Source organism: Belonocnema kinseyi, chromosome 2 (assembly GCF_010883055.1).
Source record: "Belonocnema kinseyi isolate 2016_QV_RU_SX_M_011 chromosome 2, B_treatae_v1, whole genome shotgun sequence".
NCBI lineage: Eukaryota > Metazoa > Arthropoda > Insecta > Hymenoptera > Cynipidae > Belonocnema > Belonocnema kinseyi.
Window position 1 is genome coordinate 182,775,247 of NC_046658.1, and position 19,649 is coordinate 182,794,895.

The 19,649-nt window shown below is 26.7% G+C and overlaps 1 protein-coding gene across 5 annotated transcripts in view; it reads right to left on the reverse strand.

Annotated features, from left to right (window-relative positions):
• The window catches only part of LOC117167672 (mitochondrial Rho GTPase), a 60,433-nt gene extending 52,431 nt beyond the window's left edge, over positions 1-8,002 (reverse strand). For 2 of the 5 annotated variants that reach the window (XM_033352780.1, XM_033352782.1), the window contains exons 1-2: positions 7,590-8,001; positions 4,544-4,675 (exon numbers count right to left, since the gene is read on the reverse strand). In XM_033352780.1, coding sequence (XP_033208671.1) covers positions 4,544-4,675; positions 7,590-7,659 — 202 coding nt within the window. In that variant the 5' untranslated portion in view covers positions 7,660-8,001. Of the gene's footprint in view, positions 1-4,543; positions 4,676-7,589 lie in introns of all 5 variants that reach the window. The other 3 variants (XM_033352779.1, XM_033352778.1, XM_033352781.1) reach the window with 3 other exon arrangements.
• Between the last annotated feature and the right edge of the window lie 11,647 nt (positions 8,003-19,649).

Below are 19,649 nucleotides of genomic sequence, written 5' to 3' on the forward strand. Positions count from 1 at the left end.
ACCTAAACGTACTTTATTGTACTCTAATACATTTCCCAAAGTTTCAGCTCGATATTTTATTTACAAAAAAAGTTCTTAGGTTCAAAAAAACATTCTGTGAACTGAAAAACTGTGGTCGGTAATATAGGTATTTAGCTGTGTCACATGCCCTTAAGCACTCAATAATTTTCACGTTTAAAATGGCAGATTTGAGCACTTTCCAAATGAACGATTTTAATTTAAATGCGATTAAACTGCATAATTTAAACATTCTATCAATTGGACAATTCAAAGGTTTTAGGTTTAATAACATAAATATTAATTTTGAGAATACAAAATTTGCCCCCACTCAATCAACACAAATTTTTTTAAAAAATTGCCTTCTAGAATTCAGAAAAACGAGTAATACCTCAAATTTCCCCTCTTCGGAATTAATAAACAAAAAAAGTGGCTCTTTCAATAAAAAAATTTGTTAAATAACTAAAGTTTCGTCTCTGACAAACTCAATAAAAAATTATAAAAATAAAAAAGGGACCTTTTTCAATTCGGAAAAAATTTTATACCAAAATATCCTGCCTTCCAACTCAATAAAAATCTTAAAAAAAAAATTTTCTTCCAATTCAGAAAAAATGGAAAATAATGATTCTTTCCTTAAACTCAATAAAATTTTAAAAAATCACGTCTTCAAATAAAAAAAATGCATCACTTCAAATTTCATAAAAATGATAAAAACTAAAAAAGGGCCTCTTCAAATGAAGAAAAAAATAAAAACGAATATTTCCCTCTTTCAACTCAATAAAAATGTTTAAAAATTGGTATCTTCCATTTCAAATAAAACATATTCAAAATGTCGTTCATTCGAACTCTATAAAAATCCTAAAAATAAAAAAGCGGCCTCATACAACTCAATAAAAATGATAAAAACAAAAAAGAGACCGCTTTCAATTGAGAAAAAATTAAAAACCAAAATTTCCTCCCTTCCAACTCTATAAAAATGTTAAAAATCAAAAAGGACCCCTTTCAATTCATAAAAAAATGGAAAATAGAACATTATTCCCTTAAACATAATCAACATGTTAAAAAGATAGAAAATCGCTTCTTCCAATACAGAAAATTTCATCCTTTTCAACTTAATAGAAATGATAAAAACAAAAAAGCGCCTCTTCTAATTAAGAAGGATAATTTCCTTTTTTCAATTCAATAAAAATGCTCTTTTTTCTTCAAATGTATCCTTCCAATTCATAAAATATTGAAAACCGAAAAATTCATGTTTTCCAACTTTAAAAAAATGAAAAAAATGCCCTCTTCCAATTCAGAAAACAAATAACCAAAATTTCGTCCATTCCAACTCTATAAAAACCATAAGCAGCACTAAGAATATAACAATTTATCTCTTCCAATTTACAAAATAAAAAAAAAATTTAGAAAGAAAAAGTCGCCTCTTTCGATTTAGAGAGAAAAAAATAAACAAAAGTTCATCTCATTCAAGTTAATAAAAATTATAAGAATAAAAAAGGCAACCTTTCAATTCATAGCTCATTTATAACCAAAATTTCCTCCCTTCCAACATTATAAAAATGTTAAAAATAAATAATTTCCCTCTCCCAATTCCAAAAAAATTTTAAATAATAAACCTTCCCTTAAACTAGAATAAAAATGTTTAAAAAAAGGCCTCTTCCAATTCAGACAAAACATAACAAAAAATTCGTGCATTAAAACTCTATAAAAACCCTAAAAATTAACTGAATTTCCTCCCCCAATTCACAAAACTCAATAAAAATATTTAAAAGAAAAAATCGCCTCATCCGATTTAGAAAGAAAAAAATAAACAAAATTTCATCACTTCAAACTCAATAAAAATGATAATAACAAAAAAAGGTCCCATTTTCAATTAAAAAAAAATTAAACCCAAAATTTGTAACCTTCCAATTCAACAAAAATGTTTTTTTTTTTAATTATCCTTCTTCCAATTCATAAAATATTGAAATCCCAAAATTTCCACACCTAAAACTCAAAAGAAAATCTTTAAAAAATATATAATTTCCTTTTGCCAATTCAACAAAGATTTTTTTTAATATACTCGTTTACAACTAAAAAGAAATGTTAAAAATACAAAATCTTCCTCTTTTAATTTAATAAAAACAACTCTACCTTTAAACTCAATAAAAATGTTAATAGGAAAATAGGGGTTTTTTTAATTCCGAAAAAAATGAAAAATAAACATTTCCTCGTTTTTAACTAAAAAAATGTTAAAAATTACCTCTTCTAAAAAAATTTTAAATAAATAAAACTTTTCCGTTAAACTCGATGAAAATGTAAAAAAATAGTTTCCTCAAATTCAGAAAAAAATTAATAAAAACCATAATTACCTCGTTTCAAATTAAAAAAAAGATGTTGAAAATAAAAAATTTTCTTCTTCCAATTCAATTAAAAGCTCCTCCCTTAAACTCAATAAAAGGCCTCTTCTAAATCAAACAAAATTAAAAAACTATAATTTTCTCGTTTCCAACTAAAAAAATGTTGAAAATATAAAATTTGCTTCTTGGAATTCAGGAAAAAAATTAAAAATAAATAAAACTTTTCTCTTAAACTCAATGAAAATGTTAAAAGAAAATTAGGTATTTTTTTACTTCAGAAAAAATTGAAAAATAAACATTTCCTTGTTCAAAACTAAAAAAAAAATGTTAAAAATACAACAGCTTCTTCTTACAATTTAATTAAAAACTCCCCCCTTAACTCAATAAAAGGTTAAAAAGAAAAAAAGGCTTCTTCTAATTTAGAAAAAATTTCAAAACTATAATTTTCTCGTTTCCAACTTAAAAAAAAGTTGAAAATATAAAATTTGCATCTTGGAATTCAGTAAAAAAAAATTAAAAATAAATAAAACTCTTCTCTTAAACTAAATAAAAATTTTAAAAGGAAAATAGGGCCTTTTTTAATTCAGAAAAAAAATTTAAAAATAAAAACGTTCTCATTTAAAACTAAAAATAAAATGTTAAAAATACAAAATGTGATTCTTCCCATTCAATTAAAAACTCTTCCCTTGAATCTAATAAAAACGTTAAACAGAAAAATAAGGCCTCTTCTAATTTAGACAAAATTCAAAAACTATAATTTTCTCGTTTCTAACTAAAAAAATGTTAAAAATATAAAATTTTCTTCTTGCAATTCAGTAAAAAAATTAAAAATAAATAAAACTTTTCTCTTAAACTGAATAAAAAGATTAAAAAGAAAAAAGGCCTCTTCTAATTTAGAAAAAATTTCAAAAATATAATTTTCTTGTTTCCAACTAAAAAAATGTTGAAAATATAAAATTTGCTTCTTTGCATTCAGGAAAAAAATTAAAAATAAATAAAACTCTTCTCTTAAACTACATAAAAGTGTTAAAAATAAAAAAGAGCGTGGTCCAATTCAGTAAAACATTAAAAATAAATAAAACTCTTCTCTTAAACTGAATAAAAATTTCAAAAGGAAAATATGGCCTTTTCTAATTCAGAAAAAGAAAATTGAAAAATAAAAACATTCTCGTTTAAAACTAAAAATAAAATGTTAAAAACACAAAATGTGATTCTTCCTATTCCATTAAAAAACTCTTCCCTTAAATCTGATAAAAACGTTAAAAAGAAAAAAAGGCCTCTTTTAATTTATACATAATTCAAAAACTATAATTTTCTCGTTTCCAAATAAAAAAAATGTTGAAAATCTAAAATTTACTTCTTAAAATTCAGTAAAAAAATTAAAAATAAATAAAACCTTTCTCTTAAACTGAATAAAAATGTTAAAGAGCCTCTTCCAAATCAGAAAAAAAATTGAAAAATAAAAACATCCTCGTTTAAAACTAAAAAAATTTTTTAAATACAACATTTTCTTCTTACAATTCAATTAGAAACTCCCCCCTTAACTCAATAAAAGGTTAAAAAGAAAAAAAGGCCTCTTTTCATTTAGAAAAAATTTCATAACTATAATTTTCTCGTTTCCAACTTTAAAAAAAGTTGAAAATAAAAAGAGCCTCTTAGAAATTTAGGACAAAAATTCAAAAATAAAAATGTCCTCGTTTGAAACTAATAAAAAAAATTAAAAATACAAAATTTGCTTCGTCCAAGTTAATTAAAAACGCTTCTCTTAAACTTAATAAAAAGGTTAAAAAGAAAAATAACGCCTATTCCAAAAAAATTAAAAATAAATAAAACTTTTCCATTAAACACAATAAAAATATTAAAAAGAAAAAAGAGCCTCTTCTAATTCCGAAAAGAATATAAAAACCTTAATTACCTCGTTTTAAACTAAAACAAAATGTTATAAATAAAAAATTTGCCCGCTTTAAATTCAATAAAAATGTAAAAAAAAAAGTTTCTCTTTAAAGAAGTTTCAGAATTGTAAAATTCCAACTGTTTTTGATACATAAATTCTTTTGAGTTGAATTATTTAAATTTTAAGTTGTTTCAAATTAATAGCTGTTCAATTGCTACTTTATTTTGGATATGAACCGATTTTTCTTTTAAAAATGTGTAAAATTACAAGAAAAAATTTAATAAATGTCTTGTTATAAAATTACTTTATTTACCAGAGTAGTCAACAATGCGAGTTGGAACTTGTTCTGGAGTGACATCTGCAGGGATAGTGATCTCCTCTGCTTTGCCAGGAACATCTTCGGCATATTCGTCACTTACCAAAGATAATATTAGGGAAGTTTTACCTGGAATCGTAAACATGTTCTAAATCTTAAGATAATTTAAAAAAATTTTTGCATGATTTTAGAAAATGTCAGGAAAATTTTGAAATATTGCAAACGATTTTTCAAAATTTTAGAAAAAAAACTCGCGTAAGCTAAACATATATTTAGAAGTTTTTAAAAGATAGAACAATAAATTTTAACTTTAAAATTTGTCAAGAGATTTAAATGTAAAAAATTAGAATTTTAAACAAGTTTTTAAAATTTACATTAGGAAAATATTTAAAAAGATTTCGAAACATTTCAAAATATTTCCAAAATTGTCATGAAACGATCTGGAAGATTTTAAGGCAATTTTTTTATTTTCCGTTACTTTTTCCGAATTTTTTAAAAATTAAAAGTTTTTAGGAAACTTCAAAAATAATTAAAAATTTGAAAAGATTAAGAGAAACTTAAAACATAGCGTGTTAAATATTTCGAATTAAAATTTTTAAGATTCTGATGCGTCAAGGTTGAAAAATTAATTTTAAGGGAATATTTAAAAAGATTTGAAAAAATTACAAAAGATTTCCAAAATGGTCGAAAATAAATCTGAAAGATTTAAAGAGAATTTTATTACTAATTCGAGTCACTTATTGAATACTTTATTGGTAGTTATTTAAAATTTGTATTTTGCATTAAAAATTATTTATCCATTCAAATTATAATTTGCCTCCATTTTTGTTAGCTTGAAAATACAACAATTGTGTTAAAAATTGGTCGTTTAGGTTTGAGAATTTATTTGTTTTGGTATAAATTTTATCTTTTTTATTAAAATTCCAACTGTTTGATACAAAACTAAAATCTTTTTTGTTTGACGATTCAATTATTTTGTTGAAAATTCATCTCCTAAAATGAATTCACCCATTTTTTATTTAAAATTAGAATTTTTTCAGTTTTAATATCAATTATTATACTTTTCGTCGAAAATAAAATTTAAACTACTTTGTTAACGATTCAGTTATTTATAATAATTCAAAATTAAACCGTTAAAAAAAACTAATACAACATAAAATTTGAACAAATTTTAAGTCTTCTTCGTAAACTTTCTAATTTTATACCCTAAAATTATTTTTAAACAGTTCATTCATAAAGATGAATTTAAAAAAAAATAGATGAATTCACAGCACAAAAATATTTATTTTCTACCAAAATAATTGAATTTCCGGCTGGCATATACGCTTTTTCAACAAAATAATAAATGGAATAGTTACATTTTCGTAAAAAAAATCAATTTTCAACGAAAAAAAAATCGTATTTTCAATCAAATTTGTTAAATTTGTAACCAAAGATTACCTAAAAATCATAAACTGTCCACAAAAAAAAAAGAATACTTGAATTTTTAGTTAGATAAATTGATAGATCGCTAAAAAAATTAAATGTCAATAAAAAACTTCGACAAAGAATGGAATGGTTCAATTTTTAGATAAAAAAATTAATTTTCCATTAAAGAAACTAGTTTTTAACTAAAGAAATAAAACTTCAATAATAAAATCAATTTTCTACTAAAAAAGAACAATTTAAAAAAATATATATGCATTTTCAACTAATAAAGATAATTTTTCGAAATCAAAAGTACAACTGATTAATTTTCAGTTAGAGAAATAATTTTTTTAAATAAATAAAATACATTTTCCACAAAACATTTAAAATTTCAAATAAAAAAATCAATTTTCTACCAACAAAATTAAATATCTATAAAAAAATAATTTATAAAAAATTTTGGTTAAAATTTTGAATAAAAAAATTAATTTTCAACAAAAAGATTAATTTTTCAAACAAAGTTTCAACCAAAAGGATTAATTTTCCACGAAAAAAAAATTTGTCGATCAAAAAAATTAATTTTTAATAAAAAAAAACTTAATTCTCAAACAAATAAGTAAAACTTTGATCAAGAAGATAAATTTTTTACCAAAAAATAATAATCATTGACGAAATAGATGCATTTTCAACTAATAAAGATACTTTTCAACAAAAAATATAATTGTTTAATTTTCAGTGAGAGAAGTATGTTTTTAAGCAAATAAAATAAATTTTCAAGAAAACAGTTCAACTTTTAAACAAAAAAATTAATTTTCTACTAAAAAGATTAAGAGTTGAAAAAAACAAATTACTATAAAAAATTTAGTTAAATTTTTTAATGAAAAAATAAATTTTCAACATAAAAAATACTTTTTAAACCAAAGAAATAAATTTTGAACCAACAGAATTAGTTTTCTAACAAAAAAAAGTATAATTTTTAACGAAAAACATTAATTTTCAACGAAAATGGTTAATTTACTACCAATAAAGACCAATTTTTGACAAAATAGATAAATTTCGAGCTAAAAAAGATGATTTTCTAACAAAAAGATTGTTTAATTTACAGTTAGAGAAATAGGTTTTAAGTAAACAAATAAATTTTCTAAAAGTTCTCCTTGTACAGAAAAAAAAACATTACATAACACTATTGTTACCTACATTAAAAAAACAATGAACTATAACCTATTTCCTCTTGTACTCTTCGAGCAAGAATGTCAATAATTGAACATTGTTAAATATCAACACAAAAAGTGACTCGCTTTGCCTCCAATAATGAAAATCTTCCAGAAAAGCCTCTAATTTAATTTGACATAAATGAAATTTCCTTTAAAAACCGTTATTTCTATATTTAATCTCTCCTTATGTCAATCCAGGAGCAAAAAAACCTCCGCAAACACAAACAGAATTTTTTTTACACTACATACTCCGCTAACGTAACCCTAACGCTAACGGCACATCAATCTGATGACTGACACCTGAACCAAACAACACCTGAATGCGTCCTCGTAATATTTATCGAGTAAATAATAAGGTCTAAAATATCAAAGTGCACCCTAGATATATACAATAAAGTATAGACAACCTTGCCAAAACTCACCTACGCCACGGTCGCCGACGAGGAGGATTCTGACGTTTCGGCGAGGAAGCACCTGACGCTGTTGCACCATGCTTTCCGTCAGAAGCACCTAGTGCAGGCAGTGTTCCTGATCTCCGAGAATCTTTCAATCCAGGAACGAAAACATCGCCACTTTAATAATCCACCAACTTCACAAGTCGAACGCTTTCGAACCTAACCTATATTTTTCCTCTCGCGCCACTTTTTTCCAGCGGAGGAACCCTGCGACGGAATTTTCGAGCTCTAGGTCAGCGCTACACTTGTCATTTTGACCCGGAGAGGTTGTCAAACAACGATTCTTGAATATTCATATACTGTCAAGCAGAAAGAAAAAGCGAGGAGAGAAAAAACTAATCCGCGGATCCGCGGCGAACGCTCTCGGGGGCGTTCGACACTTCGACCAAGTTCGGAGTTCGGCTGGGGGCACTCGGGAGACTTTTGGGTGGGCTTTTCAAGGTTACGTCCAGCACGATCGTTGTGACAGTGCACACGTGTGGTGAATATAGTCTCCCGGAGATGCGAATAACGATCGAATTTGCCTTCAGCCGATAAGAGATAAGTGTTGAGGACAAGGTCATGGTCATTTGAAACTTTCGGGACTGATTTGTAGGTTATGTTTAGTACCATGACCCCTGATGCCCTTGACCTTATGGTTCTGGGGATTCTGGAGATTCACGATCGCAACGCCGGGTGGTATTTTTTATTTTATTTGTTGGCGGGAGTCTGAGGGAGAACCTGGGAGATCTCTGGCGTGTGGACTGCGGATGAGATAAAAAATTATGTCTTTTGATGAAACCGCTGAATCTCATTCAAAATGTTTGGATAGGGAGTAATTCAGTCCGGCTGTCCAAAAAAAGCGGATAGATTTTGAAGGGAAATTTCTGATAGAATCTGAAATAGTCGGAACATTTTTTTTCTTCAGATTTTATCAGAATCTTTTTGAAATTTGCATCCGACTTTTTCAGTTTCATTCCGGAAAATTGTCCCAATATAGTTTTGTATCAGGCCTTATCAGAAGTTCCCCCAGATTTTATCTGAAATGTGCCATAATTATTTTTATCAGAAATGTGAATAATAATACTTCTAAACAAATAAAATAAATCAAGCTTGAATTGAAAACAGGACAACTTGATTAAATAATAACTGAAATTTAAAATTTTAGTTTATTTATATTTATTTATAATTTGAAGTACATATTTTTTATTTTTAAGTGTATTTATAATTTAATTTAGAAAAATTTTAACTCAAATTTCTTAAATTATTATTAAATATTTATTAATTAGATCATTATACGAACAATCACGAGGGTAAATCATTGTTATTTATTAATTAAATTTTAATACATAACCTAGAAAACATGGTTACAGAACAGATCTGTAACTGTACTAGAACACAAAAAAAAACGTGTTCTAGAACAGGTCAGTAACAGGTTACGAACATGCGAGTAACTATGTCATCCCCCATACGCTAGACCAATTCTGTAACAGTTCTAGAACGCTGTGACAGCCGATCTGTTACATTTCTAGAACGCTGTGACAACTGATCTGTAACAATCCTAGAACTTTGGTACGCTGCATTGTAAAAAATCTCGAACAATTCTATAACAGTTCTAGAACTGTTATTTATGAAATATGGAACAGTGTTATGTAGGGTAAGGGAGGGGGGCAACGCCAACCAGTTAACAATGTTGTTTTTTAAAGTTAATATCATGTTGAATTGATCCAGTTTTTTCTCATTTCGAGTTCTACATTATATTATGTTATATTTCTATAAGTATTGATCATATCAAAAAAACAATGATTTGGTAATTTAATTATTTCTAACATGCTGTATTTCATCGGCTTTGCCCCTCACCTGAGGGCAAAGCCGTCTGCAGCTTTTAATGAAAATCAAAACAATTAAATATAAGAAAATATGATGGTTTGCTTCTGTGGTATTTTATGTACTTGAAAAATTACCTTTAAAGATGTCCAACAAGAAGAATAAGTTATTTTTAATAAAAATAGAGATATCTGTAATGTAACCTCTTATTCGTTGACATTTTGCTGGAAACGGAATTTACGCAATGTTTCTACTGTACCAATACAAGAAAACTGCATACCGACCGGATTGATAATAATAATGTTTAATAGTTTCTTCCATGTAGCCCACAAGATAAGTTGCTGTTCTACATTGCCGATCATTTATCGACGAAACTTGTGACACGTGTTTCACCTAAGCACTTCGTCAATATTATTTTCGTCGTCCCTGCCCCCCTGGCCAAGCCTCAATTATTTATGAGATATATTATATTTTGGACTTGAATTACGTCTAATAAATATGATTAGATTGTGTGATATTATTTTATCTGTCAAAATATCAAATTTTTATACGGTAAGTATTGTCAATAGAGTTGAAAACTTTATATTTCTGTCAGCGAAACTTCCATTCTTTCGTGGTAAAAACTGTTTTCTGTATAATTTTTCTCTTGCAACGTCAATTTTCAAGATTTTAGCATGTAACAAAATCTCTCTGATGAAATAGATTTATTTGATGCAAAGTAGAACTAAAATTGTTAAATAATAGCCATGCTATAAGGAAAATCACCTTTGCCCCAGAGGTTGGCGCTGTCCCCCTTTACCCTACCCCTCACAGCAATAGGATATCCCGGGATTTTCGATTTGACCCCATTTATATCCCGGGTTATTCCAGGGATAACCCGTCGGAATATCCTGCGAGGCGGAAAATTTGATATCCCCATGGATAAATTTTGATCCGAGATAGCGCGCATGCAGTCCCGACTAACAAAAATTATGCGTCCGAGATATCCACATTAGTGATATTCGCAAGGGTCAGCTCGACCACAGTGTTAACTAACTAATCTTTGTTCCTAATTGGTTCTAGAACAGACTTGTAACAGAGTTCTTGAACTTCGATATAATACTGTTATGGCACATTTTTAAAATAAACTTGAAACAAATATTATAGAGCGTCTGTGATCAGTTTGTTCTAGAAGAATTCCATAGCAACTGTTACAGAACAGTGCTGTCACATAGTTCGAGAACAGTTCTGTCGCAATTTTGTCACACTGTTCTAGAACACTGTTACCTATCAAATTCCTACTTTACCGACATTTTTTGTGGGTCATCTCAATTTTACACGAGATGAGATATCAAATTGAAAATTTGTCGAAATATAGAAAAAGAACTAAGGAGCGTTTTGTTAAAAAATAGTTGTTTTTTTTGGTAGAAAATTAAACTTTTTGTTTCAAAATGTATCTTTTTTAGTTGAAAATTCAACTGTTTGGTTGAGAAATTTGAAAATTTGTTAAACATTTCTTCTTTTTAAATTAAATAACTAGTTTTGGAAGTTGTACTACTGTCTTAAAAATTAAACAAACATTATTTCTTAAAAATTTAACGTTTTCGTTGAGAATTCTTGAGTTTTATTGAAAATTCGTCTTCTTTCGTGATAAATTAATATTTTGGTTTAAAAATTTACCTTTTAATTGAAACTTCAACCTTTCTGTTCAGAATTCAGGAATTTTGTTAAAAAATGTTTTTTTGTAGAAACTTAAGCTTTTTGTTGAAAATTCAACTTTTTGGTTGAGAATTCAATTTTTGTTAAAAATTCGTTTGTTTTTTTTTTTTGTTAGAAAATCAACAACTAGTTTTTTTGAAGATGAACCACTTTTTTTTAAAACTAAAAAAAATTTTTTTTTGTTGAAAATTTACCGTTTTGGTTGAGAATTCTGGAATTTTATTGAAAATTCGTATTTTTTCTTAAGGTTCCCAAAATAAAGGTGAAGTTCGTTAAACCGATATTTCCAACCAAAATAAAAAATTTAGAGCATTTTCAAATTTTTCAAATTATTTTCTTTTAAATATAAATTTATGTCAAAGTTTCTTATAGATGGGCAGAAGACTTGCAAATTATCGAAATCAAATTTTTAATTCCGATGAAAATTGGAAAAGTTATATATACTTTTTAAAATTTTGAAAATGTTCAGAAAAATAGAACAAATATTTTTCTGGTAGATAAGGAAATTTGATTTAAATTTGTCACTAGATATCAAATATATTTAGAAACTGTATCAATCACATTTTTCAACGAGACAAAAAGGCTTGCAAATTATCGTAATGACATTTTTAAATTCCATAAAAATCCAAAAAGTAATATGCTTTTCAAAATTTTGAACATTTTCAAAAAAAGTAAAACAAATTTTTTTATTAGTATAGGAAATATCAATCTAAATTTCTACTAGATATAAAATATATGTATTTCAAAACTATTCTCATGAAATTTCTTAATTAGACAAAAGTTCAAAAAGTGGATCATTTTCAAAAATATGCTTTATTCTTTTTACATTCTCATCGTTTATGATTGAAAAAGTATTAGAATTGTCCGAAATTTGACACCACATCTTTTCAACGGATCTCCGCGTTTCGAGACCCCCTGAATCCGAAAATCAACTTTTTACGATGGCGTCTGTCTGTCCGTCAGTCCATAAACACGATAACTCTCGAAAAAATGAACGAATCAAATTCATCTTTGGCATACTTTTTTGACGTCCTAAAAGAAAGAAATAATTCGTTAACCAGTCATTTTTGATAAAAATTCAAAAAGTGAGCGCATTTTGAAAAGTTGTAAGACCACTTTTTTTTTAATTTGAAAGTTCTATGAACGGATGTTTATAGTGATAAAAAGAACAAAGAATTTATCCTAATGATTTTTTTCGATAACAAGAAAATTCTTAGAGTTATAGCATTTTCAAAATCTTTAAGATCAACCGAAAATCCAAATTTTAAGCAAAAAAACGCACGACATGAAAAAAAGTGAAGCCAAGAAAAACATTCCTTTTTGAGAGCCCTACAAGATTATCAGAACAATTTTTTAGATTTTTTTGAAAAATCGAAAATTTAAATTTTGATTGCACAAAAAATAATGAAAAATCAGCAATTCCATTTTGTGGTCAAACTGTGCAGGATACGAAAAAAGATGAATGAACAAAAATTGTTATCCCAAAAAAGATTTACAATTTCGTTAAGAATCACTTCTTGATAGGACGCGTACTTTTTGTTTCATTCGTGAAAAATAACATTGAAAAGAAAGAAATAAAATAAAAATGTGTGGAAAACGACGAAACTTACGAGAAAAAAAATCCAACAAAACCTATTTACGAAGCGATCTTTTTTATAAAGTTTCATTCAAGCATTCCAAATGCAAAGAATAAATATCCGAGCGCGAAGATTAAAGTTGAACTGCTTTTTCAAAAATGCATTTTTTGGTTGAAAGTTTAATAATTTAGAAAACAAAAATCAAATATTTGGTAGAAAATTATTTTTTTTTTAATAATTAAAATTTTGTTCAATTTAAAGTTTATCTAATCAACTTTTGGTTAAAACTTTACCTTTCTTAGCTTCAAAATTCAATAATACTCTGATTAATTGCCACATAACATTCTATTAGGCAAATTTCAATGCTTACTCTGATTAACGGCACTATTGAGGGCGGCATTATTGAGAAGGTGGACAGTTCCTTTCCTATATTTTCTTAAACATTCAGTTTCATATTATGTATGTAATTGATATGATCCACACAAACAAGTCGTCCCGGACTCTTTTTTAAAGAATAATAACAAAAAAATGTATTGTACTAAATACAAATTTTATGCATGTGCATTATTTTGAGGTTACGTCGTTTTTCATCTCTGCCTTTCCGATAATTTGGAAATTATTTATGAAATTAACTTTTTTGGTTGCCTGCAAACAAGGTGAGTACCAGGAGATTAGTTACTATGTTTATTTGTAAGTTCAAAGTTTTCGGCCAAAAATATAGTGTAGCTTGGAAGTAACGCTCGGGAGAATTGTAACATACATAACCTCGAAATATACACACACGCTGTTAGCAATATCAGCATTTTTTTGAAAAAAAAAAACACAAAAAAGTGTGCGGGGACGTCCATTAGCATGTTCGCTATCATTTCCCAGATTTTGAAGAAAAAATATTTCTTATCCTAGGAAAAAGGCTGTGGGAATCTAACACTGAAAAATCAATACTAGAATTCCTAAGCGCTATGCAAATTAATCACATTTTGCTAAATTAAAACTTTTTTTAATTAACCCACAAAAAAGTGTGTGGGTTTATTGATTTCAAATCGTAGAAGGTCGAAGAAAGGATTCATGTGTTTCATCAAATCATTTTACAAAGGTTGTGGGGACGTCCGTTAGCATTTTCGCTATCATTTTCAAAAATTTTAAGACAAAATATTTATTATTTTAGAAAAAAAGCCCGGGGAACCCAAAACTGGTAAAATCGACAATTTTCTAAGTATCACATGCCTTTACATCGCAATGTTCAGGGCATGTAACACTTATTCGATTCCTGCCTTACCGACCTTTTTTGGGGATCATACCAATTTCTCAAGAAATGAGATATCGACCTGACAGTTTGGGTCATAAAAATATGTCTGCCCTTTTTTCTAGAGGGGGGCTGCTTATACTTATTATATTCATTAGAACAATTTTTACGTAGTATAATAACAATATAGGGTGTAAAAAATGAACATGAATAATAAATAAACAATAAATAATAAATACAGGTTTAAAGCTCATATAGCCAAGATCTTTATAAAAAATTTTTTAAATCTTTGTGAAATCTTTGGGAAATCATTGAAATTTTTTTGAAATATTTGTAAAATCTTTGTGAAATATTTGCGAAATATTTGAAATCTTTGTGAAATCGTTCATATCCTTCTGAATTCTTTGTGAAATCTTTGCGTTTTCTATCAAAATCTTTGCGAAATGTTTGAAATCTTTCTGAAATCTTTAGAAAATGATTGAAATCTTTATGAATTCTTCTGTGAAATCTTTGTGTATTCTTTAAAAATCGTTGCGAAATGTTTAAAATCTTTGTGAAGTCTTTGGAAATTCATTGAAATCTTCGCGAAATCTTTGTGTATTCTATAAAAATCTTTGCGAATTGTTTGAAATCTGTGAAATCTTTGTAAATTCTTTTGTAAAATCTTTGTGTATTCTTTAAAAATCGTTGCAAAATATTTGAAATCTTTATGAATTATTTGGAAAAGCAGTGAAATGTTTGGAAAATCATGTAAAACTTTGTGAATTCTTTGTGTATTCTTTAAAAATCTTTTGCTAAATATTAAAAATCTTTGTACAATATTTCAAATTATTGTAGAATCATTCAAATCTTTGTGAATTCTTTTTCAAATATTTGTGTAATCTTTAGAAACCTTTGCGAAATATTTGAAATCTTTCTAAAATCTTTCAAAATTTTGTAAAATCATTGGGAATCATTAAAATCTTTGTGAATTCTTTTAGAAATTTTTGTGTATTCTTTAAAAACCTTTGTGAAATAATTCAAATCTTTGTGAATTCTTTGTGAAATCTTTGCGTATTTTACCAAAACTTTTTCGAAATGTTTGATATCTTTGAAATCTTTGTGAAATTTTTAGAAAATGATTAAAATCTTTGCGAATTCTTTGTTGAAATCTTTGTGTATTCTTTAAAAATCTTTGCGAAATATTTGAAATATTTGTGAAATGATTTAAATCTTTGTGTTTTTTATCAAAATCCTTTCGAAATGTTTCAAACCTTTGAAATCTTTGTGAAATCTTTAGAAAATCATTGAAATATTTGTGTATTCTATCAAAATCTTTTCGAAATGTTTGAAATCTTTGCAATCTTTGTGAATTCTTTTGTGAAATCTTTGTGCATTCTTTAACAATCTTTGCGTAATATTTGAAATCTTTGTGAATTCTTTTGTGAAATCTTTTTGTTATCTTTAAAAAACGTTGAAAAATATTTGAAATCTTTGTGAAATCTTTGGAAAATCATTCAAATCTTTGCAAAGCCTTTGAAATATATCCGAAATATTTGAAATCATTGTGAAGTCATTAAAATCTTAGTTCAATCTTTGAAATCTAGCTGCAATCTTTGTGAAATCTTTTAAATCTTTGTAAAATCTTTGTGAAGTCTTTGTGAAATTTTTGTGAACTTTTTTAAGTCTTTGGGAAATCTTTAAAAAATATTTTTTTAAATTTTCAAGAAATGATATCAGTCGTTGTGAAGTCTTTTAAATTTATTCAACATCTTTAAAATCTTTTTGAAATCATCAGGAAATAATTGAAATCTTTGCCAAATCTTCCAAATCTACCCGCAATCTTTGCGCAATATTTGAAATCTTTGTGACATCTTCACGAAATTTTAAAAAAATTATTGCAATCTTTGTCAATTCTTTTTTAACATTTTTAAATCAATCCGAAATCTTTACGAAACCTGCAAAATCTTTGGGTAATCATTGAAATATTTGTGCAATCTTTGAAAACTTTATGAAATCCTTTGCAATGTAAATTTTATGGATGTATTTATTATTATCGATCATTTACTATTTATCGTGTTCAATTTTTTCATTGAATAACAATATTATTATACTTTGTCCAAATTGTATCATTTAATATTATAATTCTATAACCCTGCCCCCTCTAGAAGAAAAAGGCACCACCGCTTCTGTAAATATTACAGAAGCGTTTACACTTTAAATATACACAAAGGTTATTTACTAAAGATTTCGGATGGATTTAAAAGATTTCAAAAATATTAACAAATATTTAGCAAAGATTTCGGATGGATTTTAAGGATTGAACAAAGAAAGAAAGAATAAAAAGTTTCCCAGTATCCCTTCTTTGTTAAGCTTAGGCCTGGCTTCGAGAATTTTCATGATGCTAGGTTTATGAATGGTTCTAAGTATTAGCTATATCTATAGCATAAAGAGGATGGGCAGTATCCATTTCATCGCGGTGTACCTGCTCGTCTTACCCTCTCCACTCGACTTCTCCTCACGTCCCTGACTGAGAGAGATTGCTGTGTTGGGCTTTGCAGCGGGGGGCCCCTTTGTCTTAATGAGGCATAAAATGCCATACATAAAAATGCCTAGAAAAATATTATACTTGAAACCAAATACTTGAATTTTTAAACCAGAAAGACGAATCCTTAACAAAACAGTACACAATATAAGTTATTTAGTATACACATATACATATAGACATACATAATAATTTTATAATATTAAAAATGATGGTCGATTCTTGGGCAATCGAACAGAACTAGGGGTTGAAAAAAAAATTATTTTGAAAAATAAGGGCCACACTAGTGTATTAAACACAAGGGCAATTTATTGAAAGGAAATTAAACTTCAGTTTCTAGAGAATAGAATTAAAATGAATATACTTATTATAGTAGATTATAATATGGAAAATATAAGAGCATTACTTCTACCGGATGAGTATTAACATGTTAACAGGCGAATTTTCTACCAAATAAACTGATGCATTTTCAACTATTCTACGGAAAATTCCATAATGGTATCTAGTCTGCGTCAAAACAAACTAATATCTGCCATAACTTAGTCTAAGTTCAATATTTTAATTGCAAGTTACATATCGTTGGAATCGCAAATGAACATAGATTCTGAATATAATATTTTTAATTTGCTGATTTCAAAACTATAACATTTTTATGAGTCGCATTTTATGCCTCATTAGAACAAAGCCCCCCCCCCCCCCCCCCCCTGCTGGCAAAGCCCGGCATAGCAATCTCGTTCAGTCAGGGACGTGAGGAGAAGTCGAGTGGAGAGGGTAAGACGAGCAGGTACACCGCGATGAAATGGAAATCGCCCAAGAGGACCATAGACACTGATTGTCTCATGGCTGGGAATTTTACCATAATTTCTTAGGCAGAAAATTATAAAACGAAATTAAAATGTCTATTTTGGAAAAATTTAAATTTAAATTCACAGTGTGGATATTTAAAGTCTGCATATATTTAAATAAAGATATTTAAATTCATAGGTCATATTTAAAGATATTCAAAGATTTAACAAAGGTTTAAATGATTTGCCAATCTTTGAAATTTATCTGCAATCTTTGTGGAATATTTTTGAAATCTTTGTGAAATCTTTGTGAATTATTTAAGAATATTTGTGAAATAAAAATCTATAATGTTTTCTCTCAATTGTCTTTAAATATTATTGCTAGTAAAGTTTAGTGTTGAAAATATATTATTCGGCATTATTTACTAAATTTATTAACAAATTTTATAAACAAATGGTCACTGTAGAGTTGTAGACATTCATAGGTAATTTACGCTAATTAAGAAGACAATATTTTTTGTTGACTTTGAATCTGCAAATTTTGACATTGTTTATACAATTTATTTATAAAATTAACAAATAATATCAAATGACAAATTTTAAAAATTAATTTTCATTTGAAACATAATTTAAGAAAAATTAAAAGAAAAAACAATCTCGTTTTACGTGTAAATGTCCACAATGTCAATTTTTTTATATGTCAGGACAAGTTCTGATTTTTTATGATTTAATTTTTAATTTGCAGATTTCTTGTGCTACGTTCAAAAAAGTATTTTAAACAATTAGCATATGCGGATTATACTCAATAACATAATTTTGACCTTGAAAAATTTATTGTATAATTCATGAACTTAGGAAATGAACATACAATTTTATTATTTTGTTCAGAATTCAAAAATTTGGGTAAAAACAAAAAAGTCCCCTTTTTTTGGTTGAAAATTTGACTATTTTCTTGAAGATCCATTTAATTGGTGACAAATTTAACTTTTTTGATAAAAATTCTTTTTTTTCAAATTTTTTAAACTACTCCCGATTTGGTTAAAATGTATCTTCTCTATTTGAAAATTCAACTATTCGGTTGAAAACTCATACATTTTGAAAAGAATCCGTCTTTCTGGTAGAAAATTAATGTCTATGATTAAAAATTCATTTTTTCGATTGTTGAAAAATAATCTTTTTGGTAAAAAATTAATCTGTATAGTTAAAAATTGAAGTTTTTGGCGAAAAATTAAATTATTTCATCAAAAATTAATTTTCTATTAGAGATTCATAATTATGGTTGAAAATTCACCTTTTTGTTAAAAAATTCAACTATTTTCTTGAAAAATTATTGTTTTATTGAAGATTCAGTACTTTAAGTGAAAACCATTTTTTTGTTGTTGGAAATTCATCTGAGTTGTTCAAAATTTATTTTTCTTTTGAAGATTCATTATTATGGTTGAAAATTCATTGCCTTGTTTAAAAAATTAACTATTATCTTATAAATTAATTTTTTATTGAGGATTCATCGATTTATTTCAAAACCTTTGTTTTTTGGTTGGAAATTCGTCTCTTTGGTTAAAAAACTAATTATTTTATTGAAAATTCACCTGTGTGGTGGAAAATTCAGCTATTTTGTTGAAAATAACTTTTTATGGAAGATTCATCATTTGAATTCAAAACCCTTGTTTTTTGGTTAAAAATTCAACTCAGTTCAAAAAAATTGTTTGCCGAGATTCATCATTATGGTTGAACATTCATTCCTTTGGTTAACAAATGAAGCATTTTGTTTAAAACTCATCTTTTTTGTATAAAATTAATCTTTATGGTTGAAAATTGATCTTTCTGGTCGAAAATTCAACTATTTTATTAAAATTTAATTTTTCATTTGCAAACTGATCATTATAGCTAAAAGATCATATTTTTGGTTAAAATACAACTGTTTTATTGAAATTTTTTTTTTTATTGAAGATTCATCATTTTAATTTAAAACCTTTATTTTTGGTTAAAAAATTAACTAGTTTTTTGAAAATTCAGAAATTGAACTATTTTGTTGAAAATTAATTTTTTTTATTAAAGATGCATCATTTTAATTCGAAACCCTTGCGTTTTTTGTTGTTGGAAATTAATCTAGGTTGTTCTAAATTTATTTTTATTTTGAAGATTCATCATTATGGTTGAAAATACATTTCCCTGAATAAAAAATTAACTATTTCGTTAAAAATTAATTTTTTTACTCGAAAAATCTTCTGCTTTGTTCAAAACATTTTTCATGAAGATTCAGCATTTTAATTCAAAAACATTGTTTTTTGGTTGGAAATTTAATTGTTGTTTGAGAATTATTTTTCATTGTTGAAAGCGATGTTTCTTAAACTGAAAACTTAACTACTCCGTTTGCTTGAAAATTTATCATCT